The 15,148-nt window shown below is 59.6% G+C and overlaps 1 protein-coding gene across 15 annotated transcripts in view; it reads right to left on the bottom strand.

Moving 5' to 3' along the window:
• Window positions 1–15,148, bottom strand: part of GSE1 (Gse1 coiled-coil protein) — a 349,718-nt gene that overhangs the window by 47,567 nt on the left and 287,003 nt on the right. For 14 of the 15 annotated variants that reach the window (XM_050923207.1, XM_050923205.1, XM_050923206.1 and 11 more), the window contains one exon: window positions 5,560–5,778. In XM_050923207.1, coding sequence (XP_050779164.1) covers window positions 5,560–5,778 — 219 coding nt within the window. Of the gene's footprint in view, window positions 1–5,559; window positions 5,779–7,283; window positions 7,389–15,148 lie in introns of those variants that run through there. The other variant, XM_050923215.1, reaches the window with a different exon arrangement.

Raw genomic sequence — 15,148 nt, 5'->3', positions numbered from 1 at the left:
GCGTCTCTCCTCCGCGTTCTCGCCACGCGTTCTCTCGGGCGACAGCAAATGAGATGGCATGTGGATCACTCCATCTGAACGGAACGTTTAAACTGCCCCCTCCAGACACAATGCTGAGGAAAGACATTAGCCCCGGAAGCAGCGGGGAGAGCAGGCCGTCACCTGGTGAAAAACACGACGGAGCTCGCCAAGGCGGAGAGGAGTAAGACTGGGCCGCAGACCACGGCTTCGAAGGCGGTTAGAAAACCCAGGGCCAGGGGCGCGGTGCTGGCTCAGCTCTGCAGATTGGTGGGCAGGTGACTGGGCAATACGGGCTGCCACTCCATGCCAGGGCTCAGCTGGCACTGCAAAGAACCGGAGGAGCTGGAACCGCCAGGGAGAATCAAAGCAGTGGTTCCGGGTTATCAGAATGAGATGAGGAAAATCGTGGCCATGTAAGTGGCCTGCAGTGACGGTGAGAGCAAGTGTGCGTGCATGCCAGGCTCCCCCTACCCCTGCCCCCAGTTGCTGTGACTGTGGCAGAGCCCACAAGTGGGTATGGGGTGGCTAGATCTCCCCTGACCCTGCCCAGGTGCCCAGTGTGGGCGGCTACGCACTCAGAACTGTGCCGACACGGACTGTTCTAGCAGGCATGGTGTGTGAGGCTCCCCCCATGCCCTCCTCCTGCCAACACCGCCCCTCCTGCAGCACTGTGCCTCTGACACCTCCCCTACAACCCTCCATTGGCTTCCATCCTGCCCCCTACTGCTACCCCCTCCCTCCACTCTCTGCCCCCTCCCTGCGGCTGCCTCAGCTCCTTGGAGAGACTCTCACCTTCTGCCCTAGCACCTCCCTCTGCTCTGGCTCGGCCTGGCTGCTCCAGCCTTCCAGCCTCCCTGGGAAGCCGGGTCCAGCAGCATCAGGGGACTGATCATTCCTGTTCACGGGCGCTGGCAGGGAAGCACCAATGGGCTGCAGCACATTTCCCAGGCCACAGTCCCCCCCAGTGATGGGCGACAGCACAGACCCACGAGCCGGCTGAAGTCCTACCATGCCGGCAGAGCTCTGTCTGCAGGCACGGCACTGGGCACTGCAGAGAAGAGGGGGCAGCACAGGGAGGGGACAGTCTAAGGCCTGGCTGGGGTCCGCTAAGGGCTCTCGCTAAAGGCCTGAGAAGTCTGCCCGTGGGCACAGCAGCAGCAGTCAGTGTGTGGGGCAGCAGGAGGTCTCCCTAGTCTGTGCTTCCCAGGGTACTGCAAAATGCCACTACCCGCCTCTGCAGGGTCCTTTGCCTGCCAGCCCCGACTCTAGGCCATGGTTAAGCCCACCAATAAGCCCGGCCTCTCCAGCTCCCTGGCAAGCAGCCGCCCATGGCCAGGCCACCCAGAGTGATCAGAGCAAGGCAGGTCACCCCGGGCGTTTGGCCTCCAGTGCAGGGGGTGCAGCCCGATGCAGACAGGTGGCTTTTCCCCGTACCCTCACTGTCCCTGGCCTGAGTTCCAAGCCGCTCAGGGCATGGAATGCACGGGGAAGCCAGCAGAAGATTTGCACCCGGGGGCCATGGACAGGCTGCCCCAGACAGGCCTGGGGTTTGGTGCCACCTGGACCTGGGGCACACAAGGCAACACTGAGCTTTATTCCCAGGATCCTGACCCTGTCCCTTCGAGAGGGACCTGGCCTCAGCACCCCAACCTCAACTACACAAACTGCTCCCCCTTGGGACTCGGCCCCTCGCCCCGTGCCCTACAAACAATACAAACTCCCTACAGCCACAAGGGGCAGTGCGTTCCCCATGCGATCTCGTACCCACCATCCACAGTATGCACCCGCGTCCCAGCTCCCCAGGCCTTTCACACAGACTGGCCAAAGATGCAGATCAGGGCAGTAGGGGGCCAGTGCAACCCCCCAGCATCTGCATGTGTAAAGTGGGGACCTGTGTCTACAGATGCACCTTGAGGGAGGGGGAGACAAGCAGATGCACCTGCAAATTAGGGAGCTCTTGGTAAGTTTGGCCTGCGGCTCCGTCCTATGGAGACCGAGACTTTTTCAAAGCTGTTCCTCAGTGTCCCACAACCCCGAGCAGCCGTGCCCGAGTTCTGTGCGTGTTGCCCCCCAGCTGTCCCCCTGAGCTGAGGATGAGCTGAAGGGATACAAGGAGCAGGACTGGGGTAGAGAGTTAGCAGTGGGCAAGTCTGCTCTGTGCACGCAGCATCCTGGCTTTGGAGGCCAGGCCCAAAGAGACAGGGGAAGAGATGCAGCCCTCTGGGGAGTCCCGGGTTGATTCCGTGGAGGGGACCAATGGACGGTTCGTGCTAATTCTACCCATCACCAGCAAGAGAAAAACATCCACTGAGGATTTAAGGACGGTGAGATGGAAACGGCTCTGCTCCTGCAGCAGAGCCGCTCTGCACTAGCCAGAGTGGGAGGAGAAGGCCCTCGTGCCCGGCTCCTTGTCCTGCCTTTGCAGCTGCCGTCTGGACACAGGGCACTTACAGGTCAGTGCTGATCCCATGCCAGGCACTTGGCACACAGGGATGTGGTCCCAAAGCTGACAGGCCTGCAATCCAGGCAGGCCCCGGGCAAATACAGCAGAGGGAGCAGGCCGTGCGGCAGTTTGGGGAGGGTAGGAGCCACTCCTTGGGGAGGAGGGCAGAGGAGGCGGAGTGCTTCTCGGAGGGGAGGGCAGAGGCATGGGGAAGTGCCCTACAATCCACTCACACCCCGGGGGGTCACCAACCTCGTTCTCCACAGTGCTGTTCCCAAAGTCTGGGCACAGTCGCAGTGAATGTTACAAGGGTCTCTCCTTGGTTCCCAGCCCTGGAGCCACGCTGCAGCTGACTGGGACCCCCAGACAGGCCAGGCCCAACCCCCTGGATCCAAACAATCCGACCTGGCTCTGAAACCCACAGCTGGGCCCCCTCGAGAATGGGCTGCACCAACGGCCAGACCCCAGCGGGGCAACTGGAAGCAGCTTCTGACCCAAATGTAAGGCCCTTTGCTATGTACGGAACATGTGGGAGGAAGGCACTGCTCTGTACCAGCCCGCCAGGGGGTAGCTGCCCAGTGGGGTACGGGGTGAGCAACAGCCCTTGCCCAGAGCTCCTACCAGCACTCCCGCCTCTGAACACTGCGCCTGGCAGCGAGGAAATAGCCCCGAGGGCCGTGGGAGCCTGTCCTGCCAACCACAGCCAGTGAGCGCCTGCTTAGCACCACCAGTGGGAGGCTCAGCACCGCTCCCTGAGAGCGTCCAGGTGGCTCCTTCAGCCACAACTCAATGGAGGTCAGGAAAAAAGAAACCTGCTGCCAGCTCCTCCGCCCTGCCGAGCGAGAGGCGCCTGCCAGACAGTTTATGTGACAGGTTTAGGGCTGGCAGGATTTATGGAACACTTGGGCTGCGGGAGAAACAGGCTGGCACAGAGACAAGGAAACAGGCCCTGGCATCAGCCACCTTGGGCTGGGCTGGCGTGAGAGGCAGGCACCAGGGCTCAGGAAGGGACGGAGGCAGAGGGACAGGGCGGTGGCTCTGCATCGCTGTTGGGGAGGAGTGCGGAAAAGCTGCCACCCCCCAGCCTGACAGAGCTGTGCTGGCCATGCCCCAGCGCAGAGCGGGGAGCCTGGCACAAAAGCCCATTTGCTGGTCTAGTTTATTGCGTTCGAGCAGGTGGGTTAAGCTCTGGCCAGTCTAAGCTGCATTTCCAGGGGGGTACAGGTCTGCCAGCCAAGCCTTCAGTGACGGCAAGGCAGCCTCAGAGGTCCTGAAGGGGGGGGAATGGGGCACAATGGGGCTGGCAAAGGCAAATCACACATGACCACAATCTCCCACAGTCCTTGAACAGCTTCCTGGCCTAGCTACAGCCTTCAAACCCGGCCTGCGGTGTCGGTGCGGGGAGTGGGCAGGCCGGAGCCAGCCAGGCCAGGCGCAGTGCTGCTCCCCAGGTGGTGCGGTGCCACACCAGGGCTCTGCAGCGCCGTTCCACCCCATAGGTGCTGGGCACTGTGCCGTGGCTAGGAAGAGCCGCCCAGGGGCAGGCAGAAGAGAGGAGGTGGGCGGCAGGTCCGGGGACAGCAGCAGGGGAGGGCTTTGGTTTACGCTGGCTGCTCTATACGAGCTGAGCTTCCCGCGGAGCAGAGTCTCGTGTGTGTGTGTCGAGCGAGCAGTAACTGCAGCCACGGCTCTCCCTGCACCTTGTTCTCACAGCTGGGATCGGAGTGCCCCCAGCCTGAGCCCCAGGGCACAGAGCCTCCCGCTGGATCTGCGTTAATATCAGGAAGGGGCTTTAAGTGAGGGGTGGGGACAGGTAACAGTGTCAGAGTGGGCCTTGGATTGGCTTCGAACGATGGGGACATGCATAGAGGCTAGGGTGACGGGCAGTAACGCCTTTCTCCACAACTTCATTGCTGGCCTTGCCAGATCTGTGGAGCCCTTTGCACTGGCCTCTTGTGCTCAGAGCATTGTGCCCGTGCCCGTGCCCTTGCCCTGCCGTAGTCCTGAGGGGCAAGGAAGCACAGGACTCCCTGTCCCAAAGACAGACACTGTGTTCAGATGCAGGGCCTGATCCTGAGCACCCGCAGCCCTGGCTCCTGCAGCCTGCTGGGCTCCCGCTCCAAGGCAGTCACCCCACTGATCTGCACAAGCCCTGCCAAGCATCCCATCCACACCTGTCTCACATGAAACCATGATCCTGAGTCCCTGAGAGATCACAGCAGTGGGGCTGTTAACCCCTGCGTCCTGCCGGTCTCTGGTAAGTAACTCTCTGCCCATCCAGTATCCCCTTCAGCTTCAGCGAGACAAACACTGCTTCCCTCCTTGTCCCAAACTGCTGCACAGAGCATTGCTGTGTGCTGTTCCAGCTGCAGCAACCCACCCCTGAGACGGCTGCATCTCAGCACTGGATAGGTGATCCCCACCCCAGAGGCGGCTGCATCTCAGCACTGGGTAGGTGATTCCTGCACAAACAGTTGCTAATCCCCACCTCAGAGGCAGCTGCATCTCAGCATTGGGTGGGCAACCCCTGTATAAAAAACTGCTGCATTTCATCCTAGAGGTGACTGCATGGGGGTTGGGGGAATCCTTGTGCAACAGCAGCTGTGTTCCACCCCAGAGGTGGCTGCATTTCAGTACTGGGTAAGTGACCCTTATATAAACAGCAGTTACATACCACCCCAGAAAAGGCTGCATTTTAGCACAGGATGACATGATCCCTGTATATCCCTTAACCTAGCCTCACTGGGGGGCATTAGGAGTCTTGATTCAGGTTTGTAAAGCGCTTTGAGATCCGGGGATGAACGGTGCTCAAGAAGAGCAGAGTAACGCCATCATCGCACGCCATGTCCGATGCCCTCCCAAAGCGGGTGCTGTGCACAGGGCTGGACGGGGAAATCCCTGCCTGACCCCCACTGTCAATCACTCGGCTTCGTCCTGAAGTCTGGGGTTCCCTAAAGAGAGCTGCTGTGAGTGCCTGGGGTCAGCTCCAGCCCTCGGCGAGTATCTCGGGTGTGCTCTGAGTGGGACTGGGCGAGGGGTCTGTCCCCCACCCCCGGGCATCATTTCAAGGTCCCCTCTCTCAGCTCCTCTCTTACCTCTGGGTTCCTCTGCCTGTTTGGCCAGTTTGCGCAGGGCGGCAGCGAAGCTGGAGGAAGGCGCTGACTGGACTGACAAGGAGGTGTTGGCCGCCGGGCTGCCATTGGGCACAAGAGAGCCATTGAGAGGAGAAGGGGTCAGGGGGCTGACGGTGGCCGTGGTCCGGGTCGCGGTGGAGAGCATTCCTAGTGAAGGTGACTTTGGCTCATGGCTCATGCCTGAAACAATGAAAAGAACAATCCAGATCACCGGGAGAGAAGGCGCCCGAGTCACCCGAGGGTAGCTACCACACGCAGGGACAGAGGCCGGGGCAGACGACAGCAGTCAGCTGCCTGGCGCGGACAGAGGCAGCGCAGCAGCCGTCCACCCCTGGCACCCACGCAGGGCTAACCAGCCGCAGATCTCAAAGCACCCTGCAAAGGCAGCTCTCCCGTTTACCAAGGGGGAAGACGAGGGACGGGGACATGACTAAAGTTGCCAACAGTTGAAGCCCAGTCTCCCAGCTCCCTGGTCACCAGTCACGGCTGCCCATTGCCCAGCAAGGCCAGCCCTGGGTGGTAGTGGGGAAACAGGTGCATCTCTTAAGGGAGATGCCCAGGCCTGTACCCGGCGAGGGCTGGGAGCCTTCTCTGCTTGCACCCCCAAACTTGTCTCAGCCTAAGGGGGCAACCATGTACGATCACCATAGCTCACCATCCACTCAGGCCAGTTGCCTCCCTGGTCTCTCTGGGTGCTACAGGGCGCTCCCATTCCAGCATGTGAGTGTCTCCCACAGGGCACGGTGCCCCCATCTGACAGAGACCATGAGCCCTGGGCCCCAGAGCTCGTGAGGTTCCTAACTTCCCTGGGAACCTAAGGAAAGCGACTCAGCCAAAAACCTGTGGAGGGGCCAGGAACTGGCCCCAAATCCCCATTCAGTGCTCCACCCACTGGACTATCCTATCCACCCACACAGAACTGCATCAAAGACTCCGTACGTCAACAGCGTCCCAGCTGCAAAAGGAGCCCGCCTGCCACATCAATACCGATACAAGCCCAGCTGACCCCGCGCGTTACGAGTGCCCCCTCCCCTCGCACTGCGGACTCCCCGGAGGAGACTGCTGTTACGAACAAGCCCATCTGGGGGAAGCCATGGGCAGCCGAGCGAGGGGAAGGGGGAAGAGGCAGAAACTGATGCCATCCAGGTTCCAAAGAAAGCAGGAGCAGACCTGCCCAAAGGGGAGAGGCACCAGCAGGCAGATGATTGGGGCCAGATCCCAAACACGGATATCTTGGAAGAAGGCCTGGGGTCAGGCTGCACCGGCCTAGGATCTGCTGGAACAGGAGCTGTTGGACTTTCAGTCCTTTTTCAGTCAGGGAGGGGAGGGAATCAGAGACAACAAAAATTGTGAATCTAAGTTCTGATTTCACCATCCCACTGGGACTCACAAGATCGGACACTGAGCGAGCAACCGGGCTTCCCCCTTTGGCTCTGCGGGAGTGGGAGAAATAGACAAGGATTTCAGCCAAAGGCGAGAAAGTCTTTGAAATCCTCCTGCCTGACGGGCCCAACCACCCCCTGGCCTGTGGAATCGCATGGCGCCAGACGCACAAAGCATGGCCCCTTCTCCCATCCCCTCCTCCAAAACCCAGCCCCAGAATAATGAATCAAACGCCCACCCGGTGCCCAGGTCAGCTGGGCCCCTTCCCCGCAAAGGTGAGAGTAGAGAATCAAAGAGCTTACAGAGCACAGGCCAGCAGGTGACTCTCGGCTTCCGTTAGCTGGGGGCTGCGGGGCACGAGGGCTTTGGGTTTAACGTCTGTAGCCCTCGATGGATTATAAAAGAGAGCGGCGCTCAGGGAAACCCCATTCTTCCCAGCGAGCGTTCAGAGCTTATCTAACAAAGCAGCGGCACACAGACACTGTTCCCCACAGAAACCAGGCTGACACTCTCGGCCGAACAGCTGCCGCGAAGTCACATGGCCCCAGCTGATCTGTAATATCCAGGGCCGCTTTTAGATAACAGTGGTGTTTTGTCAGCGCAGCGCCCAGCAGCAGGCCCTATTGAGCGCGTCTGAAGCAGCATTGATCCAGGCGTTTGACCCCTCCGTGTCCTCCGCTCTGTTGCTAAAGGCGGAAGAGGGAGAAAGCAACCAGAAGCAGGCTGAGCCGCCGCGCTCGCCGTGAGTCTGCGAGGGCTGAGCGAGAATTAGCACAAGCTGCACCACCAATTGCTCAGCCAGACGCAGGGGCTAGGGGCCCTCAGCTGCTGCTCAGAGCAGCACACGGGGAGAGGTCGCTCAAGGGGGCTGGGTCCCCACACACTGACACCCAGCGAGCTGGGAGTCCATCGCCCTGCTCTGGGCTTCTCGCTCAGCTGGGAATGAATGGACTCAAATACAGCTTAGGAAAGAGGAAGGGCCATGGCTGCCAGGTGGTTCTGCCAATGCCCCTGCTAGTCATCCAGGCCTGGGCTCCCCCAGTACGCATAGAGCTGTGCCAATGCCCCTCAATCCCGACTCGCAGCCTCTTTACCATCCCAGGTCTAGGCAGAAATTGCCCATCAGGCTTCATATGGTCTAAAGAATTGTTCTGTGGCAGAACAAACATCCACTAGCCCCTCACGCTCATCGCCCCCGCGCCCTGCACCAGGTGGGAATCCAGGGTTAAGGAGGTGAAGGGCCTGTGACCATTGCAGAGAGGCCGGGAACACCAACAGCCATGGGAGCTCTTCTGAAGTCCTGCCCCATTGGGCCCTTCCCAGCCCTGCACCCGCTGGGCGACACCAAACCGCCCCTTTCACTGAGCACCCCCCCCCCGAACTCTATGCCGGGTCCCCCTGCACTTCAGCGCCAGCTGAGCATCTCCAGGAACAGGTGCTCCAGCCACAACCACCAGCAACTCACCAGCACCTGCACTGCCTCTCCTTCCTGTATCCCCGTCACCTGCACCAACTGGGGGCTGTCCCCCCATTCCCCAGCCTCCCTCGCCTTCCCAAGGCACCGACCCCAAGCTGAAGGTGACGGTGGAGGGGGCAAGGGGGTCCAAAGCCTTTCCTTAGACCATCCATCCAGGCTACTTCTCTTCTCACCCCTGCCCAACCGCGTGGCACAACCCTTCCCTGATGCAGAGCAGCTGCTGGCCACCCCAGGTCTTAGAGACAGGGCAGAGCCATGCAACTCCTGCAGCCACCGTTGCTCGCCCTCCCTTCCCGCCAGGAGAACATTGCTAGCGCGTGGGGCTGCCCCTGCGCTGCAGTGTCACTGCGGACACTGGGGCCCACGTGGCCCGCGCTGACCTTCCTCTGGCCCATTCGCTGCGGCATGATTGCCTAGCGCCTTCCCCCACATTACGGCCTCTTGCCTTAGCACTCGCTATGGACGGGGCAGGGCTTAGCTCACCTGTCAGCAACAGGGTGCCAAGAAGAGCTGCAAGGGGAGGACAGCTGGGGTAACTGGGTGAGCTCAGAGCCAGGCAGGCTCTTGCCAGCTTGTGCCAGGCCCCATTTGCCCAGGAAAGGGCAGGGCCAGGGTCTAGATTCTCTGCCTCTGGCAGATAGGCTGGCAGGAGCCGCCCGGCGCCCAAGGAGTGATTCATCAGAGCCGCCCACAAACGCTCTTCACTGCAGTCAGACCTACTTTGCTGGCTGCTCTCTTGGGTTGTAGCTCTAGCCAGAGCTCTGGGTTAAAACGGGGCCGTGGGGCGTTACCACCGCACCTGACAGAACTGGTTTGTCGCAGGACTCCCTGAGGGAAGTTCTCTGGCCCTTCTGGGGCTGGGCATGGATCAGACTAGACAGTCAGAAGGATACCCCTGACAGGAGGCCAGCCGGGGGCTTCAAGTGCTGGGACAGCTACTGCCACCTTCCTGCACTCAGAACCAGGGCCCCCCAGAGGGTTCAGGGGGGCTGGGGTCTTCGGCAGCAGGTCCCGGGGCGTAAGGACCCCCCTGCTGTTGAATTGCCACTGAAGACCCGGAGTGGAAGAAGCTCCAAGGGCTCGGGCCCCGTGAGAGTTTTCCGAGGGCCCCGGAGCGAGTGAAGGACCCCGTTCCAGGGCCCCCGAAAAACTCTCATGGGGGACCATGCGGGGCCCGGGGCAAATTGCCCCACTTGCCCCCCCCCCCCCGGGTGGCCCTGCTCAGAACAGGTCGTGGAGCACCAGAAAGCCCACATCAGCACCGGGAGGCCAGGGCATGTGTCACCTCACAACAAACTCCTCTGGGCTCTCTGCCCCATGCTGCCATTCCTGCATCGGCGGCACCGCCAGGGAAGTTCTGTGTCTGGCTCTCCTGGGCGTGGAGGTGGCCAAGCAGGAGAGGGGAGAAAGGGGAACACAAGGAAAATGCCGCTGGGTTCAGAGGGAACTTGGCACTGATGTGACCCCAGGGGGCACGTCACAGCTTTCCCCAAATCACCTCAATCCACAGCTCCCGCATCACCCTCCCCCCCCTACCCTGGCACCCTCCAAGGGACTTCTCCAACCTGGGAATCTTCCACACACAGGGGAGACCCCCCACCAGGGTCCCATCTGCTGTGGCTACTGGAGCCAGGACTTTCCCTCTCCTGGGCTGCCCAGAGGAGCCCTCCATATCGGAGGCCCAGCCAGAGCTCTGCCGCAGAGCAGCTGGGTGCTAAGGGGGTCAGATGGCAGTGAGGGCACAAAGGGTGGGTGGCTGCGCTTTGTCCCAGCTGCACGGCTCCGCCTTACCCCTCGGCCCAGCTCTGAGGTTGTCTCCATCTGAGGAAGGCCCCATCTAATCAAGCCTCTGGGGCACTAAGCGACTGGGTTTCCGGGGATACAGTCCAACCGACGGGACCAGGGAGCCCAGAGAACCTGGCAGCTCCAGACCCAGGGTGGGAACAACAGCCGGGCCCAGCCTCCTAGCACGTTCCACACGCAAGTTCGGCGAGGTCTGGCTCAGAGCCTTTCCCCACTCAACGCAATACCCAGATGGCACCTCAGGCTCCCACACGGACTGGAAGGACCTGTCTCCACTACCGCCTGGCTGAGGCCTGGTTCCATTTTGCAGCTGGGCCTGGGCCATCACCTGAGGCTCTAGCTGGCTCTGTAAAGGCGACCTGTGAAACCCTGGAGCATGTGCCATTCTGCCTTCTCGGCACAGCAAACCGGGCTGCCCTTGGCGAGCAGCCGACGTATCTCACAGCACGTGGGCTGAGGGGGCAGGGAGCAATCTTTAGCCAAGACTTCCTTTCTCCAGCATGCTCACTGGCCACTGGAGTAAGATGTGTGTCCACGGCCAAGCACTCAGGTCAGTGGCCGCCCAGCTTTCCCTCTGGCTGTCACACGCTCTCCGGTCACCACAGACTCCCCAGCTGGACAGGAGACGAATTTCTAACGTAAAAACCAAACAAAAGCCCTTTCCAGCTTCCTTTCTTCCCCATCCCCCTGGCCTCTTCAGCTCCTCAGTGCCCCATGAGACGGAGCCCTACTGCAGTGAGACAGACAGCAGGTCTCCAGGCACGGTGCCACGCACAGGGGGCCTACGTGTGCATTGAACAGGGATGCTTGAGAAGGCAAGAACTAGTGCAGGAGCAGCTGCTGCACGTCTGCGAGGAGATGGGGAAGAGGCAGGGAGAAAGCCAAGCACTTGAGTGGCCCGATTCCTGGGGAAGATGGAAGAGGAGGGTGGCGGTTCTGGAGTGTCACTCAGCATTTATTAATCTTGGGGCCCAGTGGCCTCGAGAGACACCCAGCAAGCCCGAGCTCTCTGCCTCTCCCCTCACCTCTGCCCTCATTATAGAAGCATTTATTAACTTCTGTGCTCTCAGCCATTGACTGGAGTCTTGTCTACATGATCAGCTCATGTAAATTCATTATCCTAACAGCTGGGAATAAAACCCTGCCTGCGCGGGAAGGGCGCTGACGGATGAGGGCTGTGGGGGCGGCGTGTGCCAGGCAAGGGGTCTCTTGCCTTTTATAGCACCTCCTTGAGCCAGAGGGAGCAGGCGGTGGAGGGGGAAGAGGGGCTGCAGCCCTGAAATGTCTGTTCTAAACCAACATGCAGCATGTCAAACAGCAGCTCTTTCGTGCTCTGGATCCATGAACCCTCTCAATGCCATCCCTTCCCTAAAGCCATCGCCCATCACCTCAGCCTCTGGGGGCTCCACACAGAGCCAGGCTGTAGCGCCGCAGACAGTCACCAAGGCCCAGGTTTTCCAAAGCATTTAGACTCCTAACATCCATCGCGAGTGGCAGGGTCACCCAGTGGCCTGCGCGGTACATGTTTGGTGGGTCCCATGCCACGGCAGACCCCCTGAGCGCATCCCAGCAGAGAAGCCCGGGCCAGCCTGGAGGCGAGCCCCCTCTCTCGGGAGCAGATGGTCGCTGCCTTGGCTGTCTTTGTCACGTTTCTAATGAAGCTGCCCGTCTCCAGGGCTGGCAACTCACCCCGCTGCCCTTCCCGGGCGAGGCCATGTTCACACACTCGCTGATGGGGGAGGCACCAATCAGGACTCCTGGGTCCTGGTGCCAACTCAGCCCTGTCTCCGTGTCTCCTCAGGCCCCGCAGGGCGAATGTCACAGACTGACCTCGGCAGGGTGCTTTGAGATCCGTGAGCATTACAGCTCCTGCTGCCACACCCCTCCTTCTTGCAAGGCACCCAACGATAAGGAGCCTGGATGGGTTAATCAGTAACTCCCCCTTTCACACGGAGCCAGACCAGCTGTCCCAGGGCACCAGCGGACAGAAAGCAAGCCTCTTCTCCTCCATTAAGTATGGCATCTGTATCCCGCTGCACCCCCCTGCCCAATAAATGGTTCAAGAAGCATTACTAATCAGCACTCTGCTTGCCTCCTGCCGATTCCATAATTACTCCTTCCTTTCATCCCTGGCTCTGCGCAGACACCAGACCTCGGGCCTGCTGCCTCGCTGCTCTGTAATTACAAGCTAATAGCTTCAATGAATTTTCTGCTGGGGCCCAGTTCAAGCACCAATCCCGCCCCTTCCCCCTTGACGACCCCCCTTGGGGTAATTACACCCTGGAATGCTGGGCGCAGCAGGCCTCCGCATTTCCTCACAGGAGCTCACTGGCGGCCTGAATTACCTAATCACCCCACTCGGTAATTCTTCATTACCGGAGAAAGAAATGTTTGTGGACAAATAAAGGACGCCCCAGAGCTGGGTGCACTGGGCCTTGCCCGCCCTCGCAAGCTGAGCCTCCCTGTCCTGCTCACCCCCCATATGCCTCTCCCGGGTGTGTGTGGGGGAGACACACAGAGCAGGAATTATCCCCCTCCAGCAGGGGGCAGCAGGACACACACACACACCCTCCAGCAGGGGGCAGCAGGACACACACACACACACACACACACACACACACACACACACACACCCCCTCCAGCAGAGGGCAGGAGAATGGACAGACACATAGAGCAAGGATCATTCCACGCCCCCCCTGCCCCCGGCAGAGGACAGCAGGACAGACACACACACACAGAGCAGAGCTCATCCCCTCAGGCAGGGGGCAGCAGGACAGACAGACAGACAGAGCAGGGCTCACCCCTCCAGCTGGGGGCTGCAGGACACACATACAGCATGTGATGCTCAGCTGATCTCTGCGGCTGCATAACAAATTCCTTGTTGCCTTCGGCATGTTCCAAACTCACTGGCACAGCAGCAATTTCCCCAAATAGCTGGGCAGGAAGGGATTCCCCCTGGAGGGAGAGGGAAAAGGGGCAGTCGAGCAGAGGGGGTTTAACGCCTGGGCTTTCATCCCACAGAGACCTTGGGCCTGGAGGGGAGGAATGAGAGAAACGGGGCCGGAAGAGACCGATTTCCACGGGTCAGTGTCTTAGAGGCCTTGCCCCAGCAGCCTGAGCCAGGTTACAGCAGGGCAGTGCTGATGCAGCTCCCCGGGCACGGTGATCTCCTGCACGCATGGCCCTAGGGGATCCCCTTTGAACCAGGACCTTACCCTCCACCCCGGCAATAAGGAGAATTCCCAGGTGCCATTAACACGGTGAAGCACAGGAGATGCCAAAGCCACTCCAGAAGCCAAGCGGTTCCGAAGAGGAAGACAAGCGCTGCCCATTCATGCAAGCTGCTCTTCCTATGTCAAGGCACACAGCGACACGCTCCTCAGCAGGACAGACACTGGCATGCCTGGGGGCACCGCGTTACCGGGAGCAAGCCACATCTGTGTGGAGGGGCTGGGAGTGTGTGCGCTTGGGTCTGGGTTCTTGTCTGCGTGTCCACGCGTGTGCCTGTATACATGTGTGTGCGCGCCCGGGGGTCTGTTGCTGTCTATATGAGTCTGAGTTCACATGGATCTGTGTGGTCAAGGCGGTGCAAACAGGGCACGTACGCATCACAAGTGCTATGCATAACACTGGGTTTTGCACACATCCTGGCTGGCACATGCTGGTGGGTGGGGCTCGCACGGTCTCATGACATCCATCCCCGGGTTCAGCTGGAGCCTCAGGCTTCTCTGAGCCCCTACTCTCAACCGAGTCCCTGAGTGTTAGTCTGTGCAGGGTTGGATCTAGGTCCATTTACTAATAATTTCTAGAGAGATCCCAGTGCTGGGGCTGGAAATGCTTCAGATCCCAGCTCGGCAGCCCTAGCACAGCTGAGCCCTCCCAGATGATCTTAGCCAAGGGATGGAGCGGGAGGGAATCCTACCTCTGAGCCTTGTGCAGGACCGGGGGCCCCATTGTTTCCCCGTCACCTGTTGCCCGTGCTTGGGGGTGTCACCTGTTCCCTACAGTACCTGTGCACACGGGCACGCACACACACCCCCGACCCCCCAGATATGGAGTGTAACCTCTGGGTGGCTGGTACTTAGCCCTGAATTAATTCCTACCTCGATCACAACAGTTCTTTTAGGAGAAAACAGCCATTCTTGATTTAAAAATTGCCAGCATGGGAGAATCCGCCACAAGCCTCTGTCAGCTGTGCCAATGGTTTGTTACCCTCACTCTTACAAATTCACATCTTGCTCCTAGTCTGAATTTGGCTAGTTTCAACTTCCAGCCACTGAATCTTGTTAGACCCAGAGCTCATTATCAAATATCTGTAGGTACCTACAGACTGTGATCAAAGTCACTCCTTCACGGTCTTTTTGTTACACCAAACAGGTTGAGTCTATCACTATCAGGCAGGTTTTCTAATCCTTTAATCATTCTCATGGCTCTTCTCTGAACCCTCTCCAATTCATCTGCATCTTCCCTGAACTGTGACCACCAGAGCTGGATACAGGATTCCAGCAGCGGCTGGACCAGTGCCAAACTCAGAGGTAATACCCTCGCCCCACTTCAAGCTGAGATTCCCATTTACACATCCAAGGATCAGAACCACGAGGCTACCCGATACGATCGGTGTTTTCAGCAATTTAGCTGGGACTCTGTTGCAACCAAGCTGTGAACCAGTTCTGCTACTTGGTCCCCAGCGTGCAGACATAGTCTAAAGATCTCAAGGTCAGAGGTGTTAATACCAGTGTTCTGGCCTGACTCCAACTCAGGCAATGACGTCTGGCCTACCTAAATTCCTTCCCGGCAGTTTCAACCAGAGGCCATATCCTTCTGCTCTCGGTGCCCTGGACTGCTGTGTAACATTGCTGTGCACTACGTTACAACTGCTGTTCCCCA

This window comes from Gopherus flavomarginatus, chromosome 14 (genome assembly GCF_025201925.1).
Source record: "Gopherus flavomarginatus isolate rGopFla2 chromosome 14, rGopFla2.mat.asm, whole genome shotgun sequence".
Taxonomy (NCBI): domain Eukaryota; kingdom Metazoa; phylum Chordata; order Testudines; family Testudinidae; genus Gopherus; species Gopherus flavomarginatus.
Note: the sequence above shows the minus strand (reverse complement) of the source record. Positions and strands in the feature narration are given on the sequence as shown.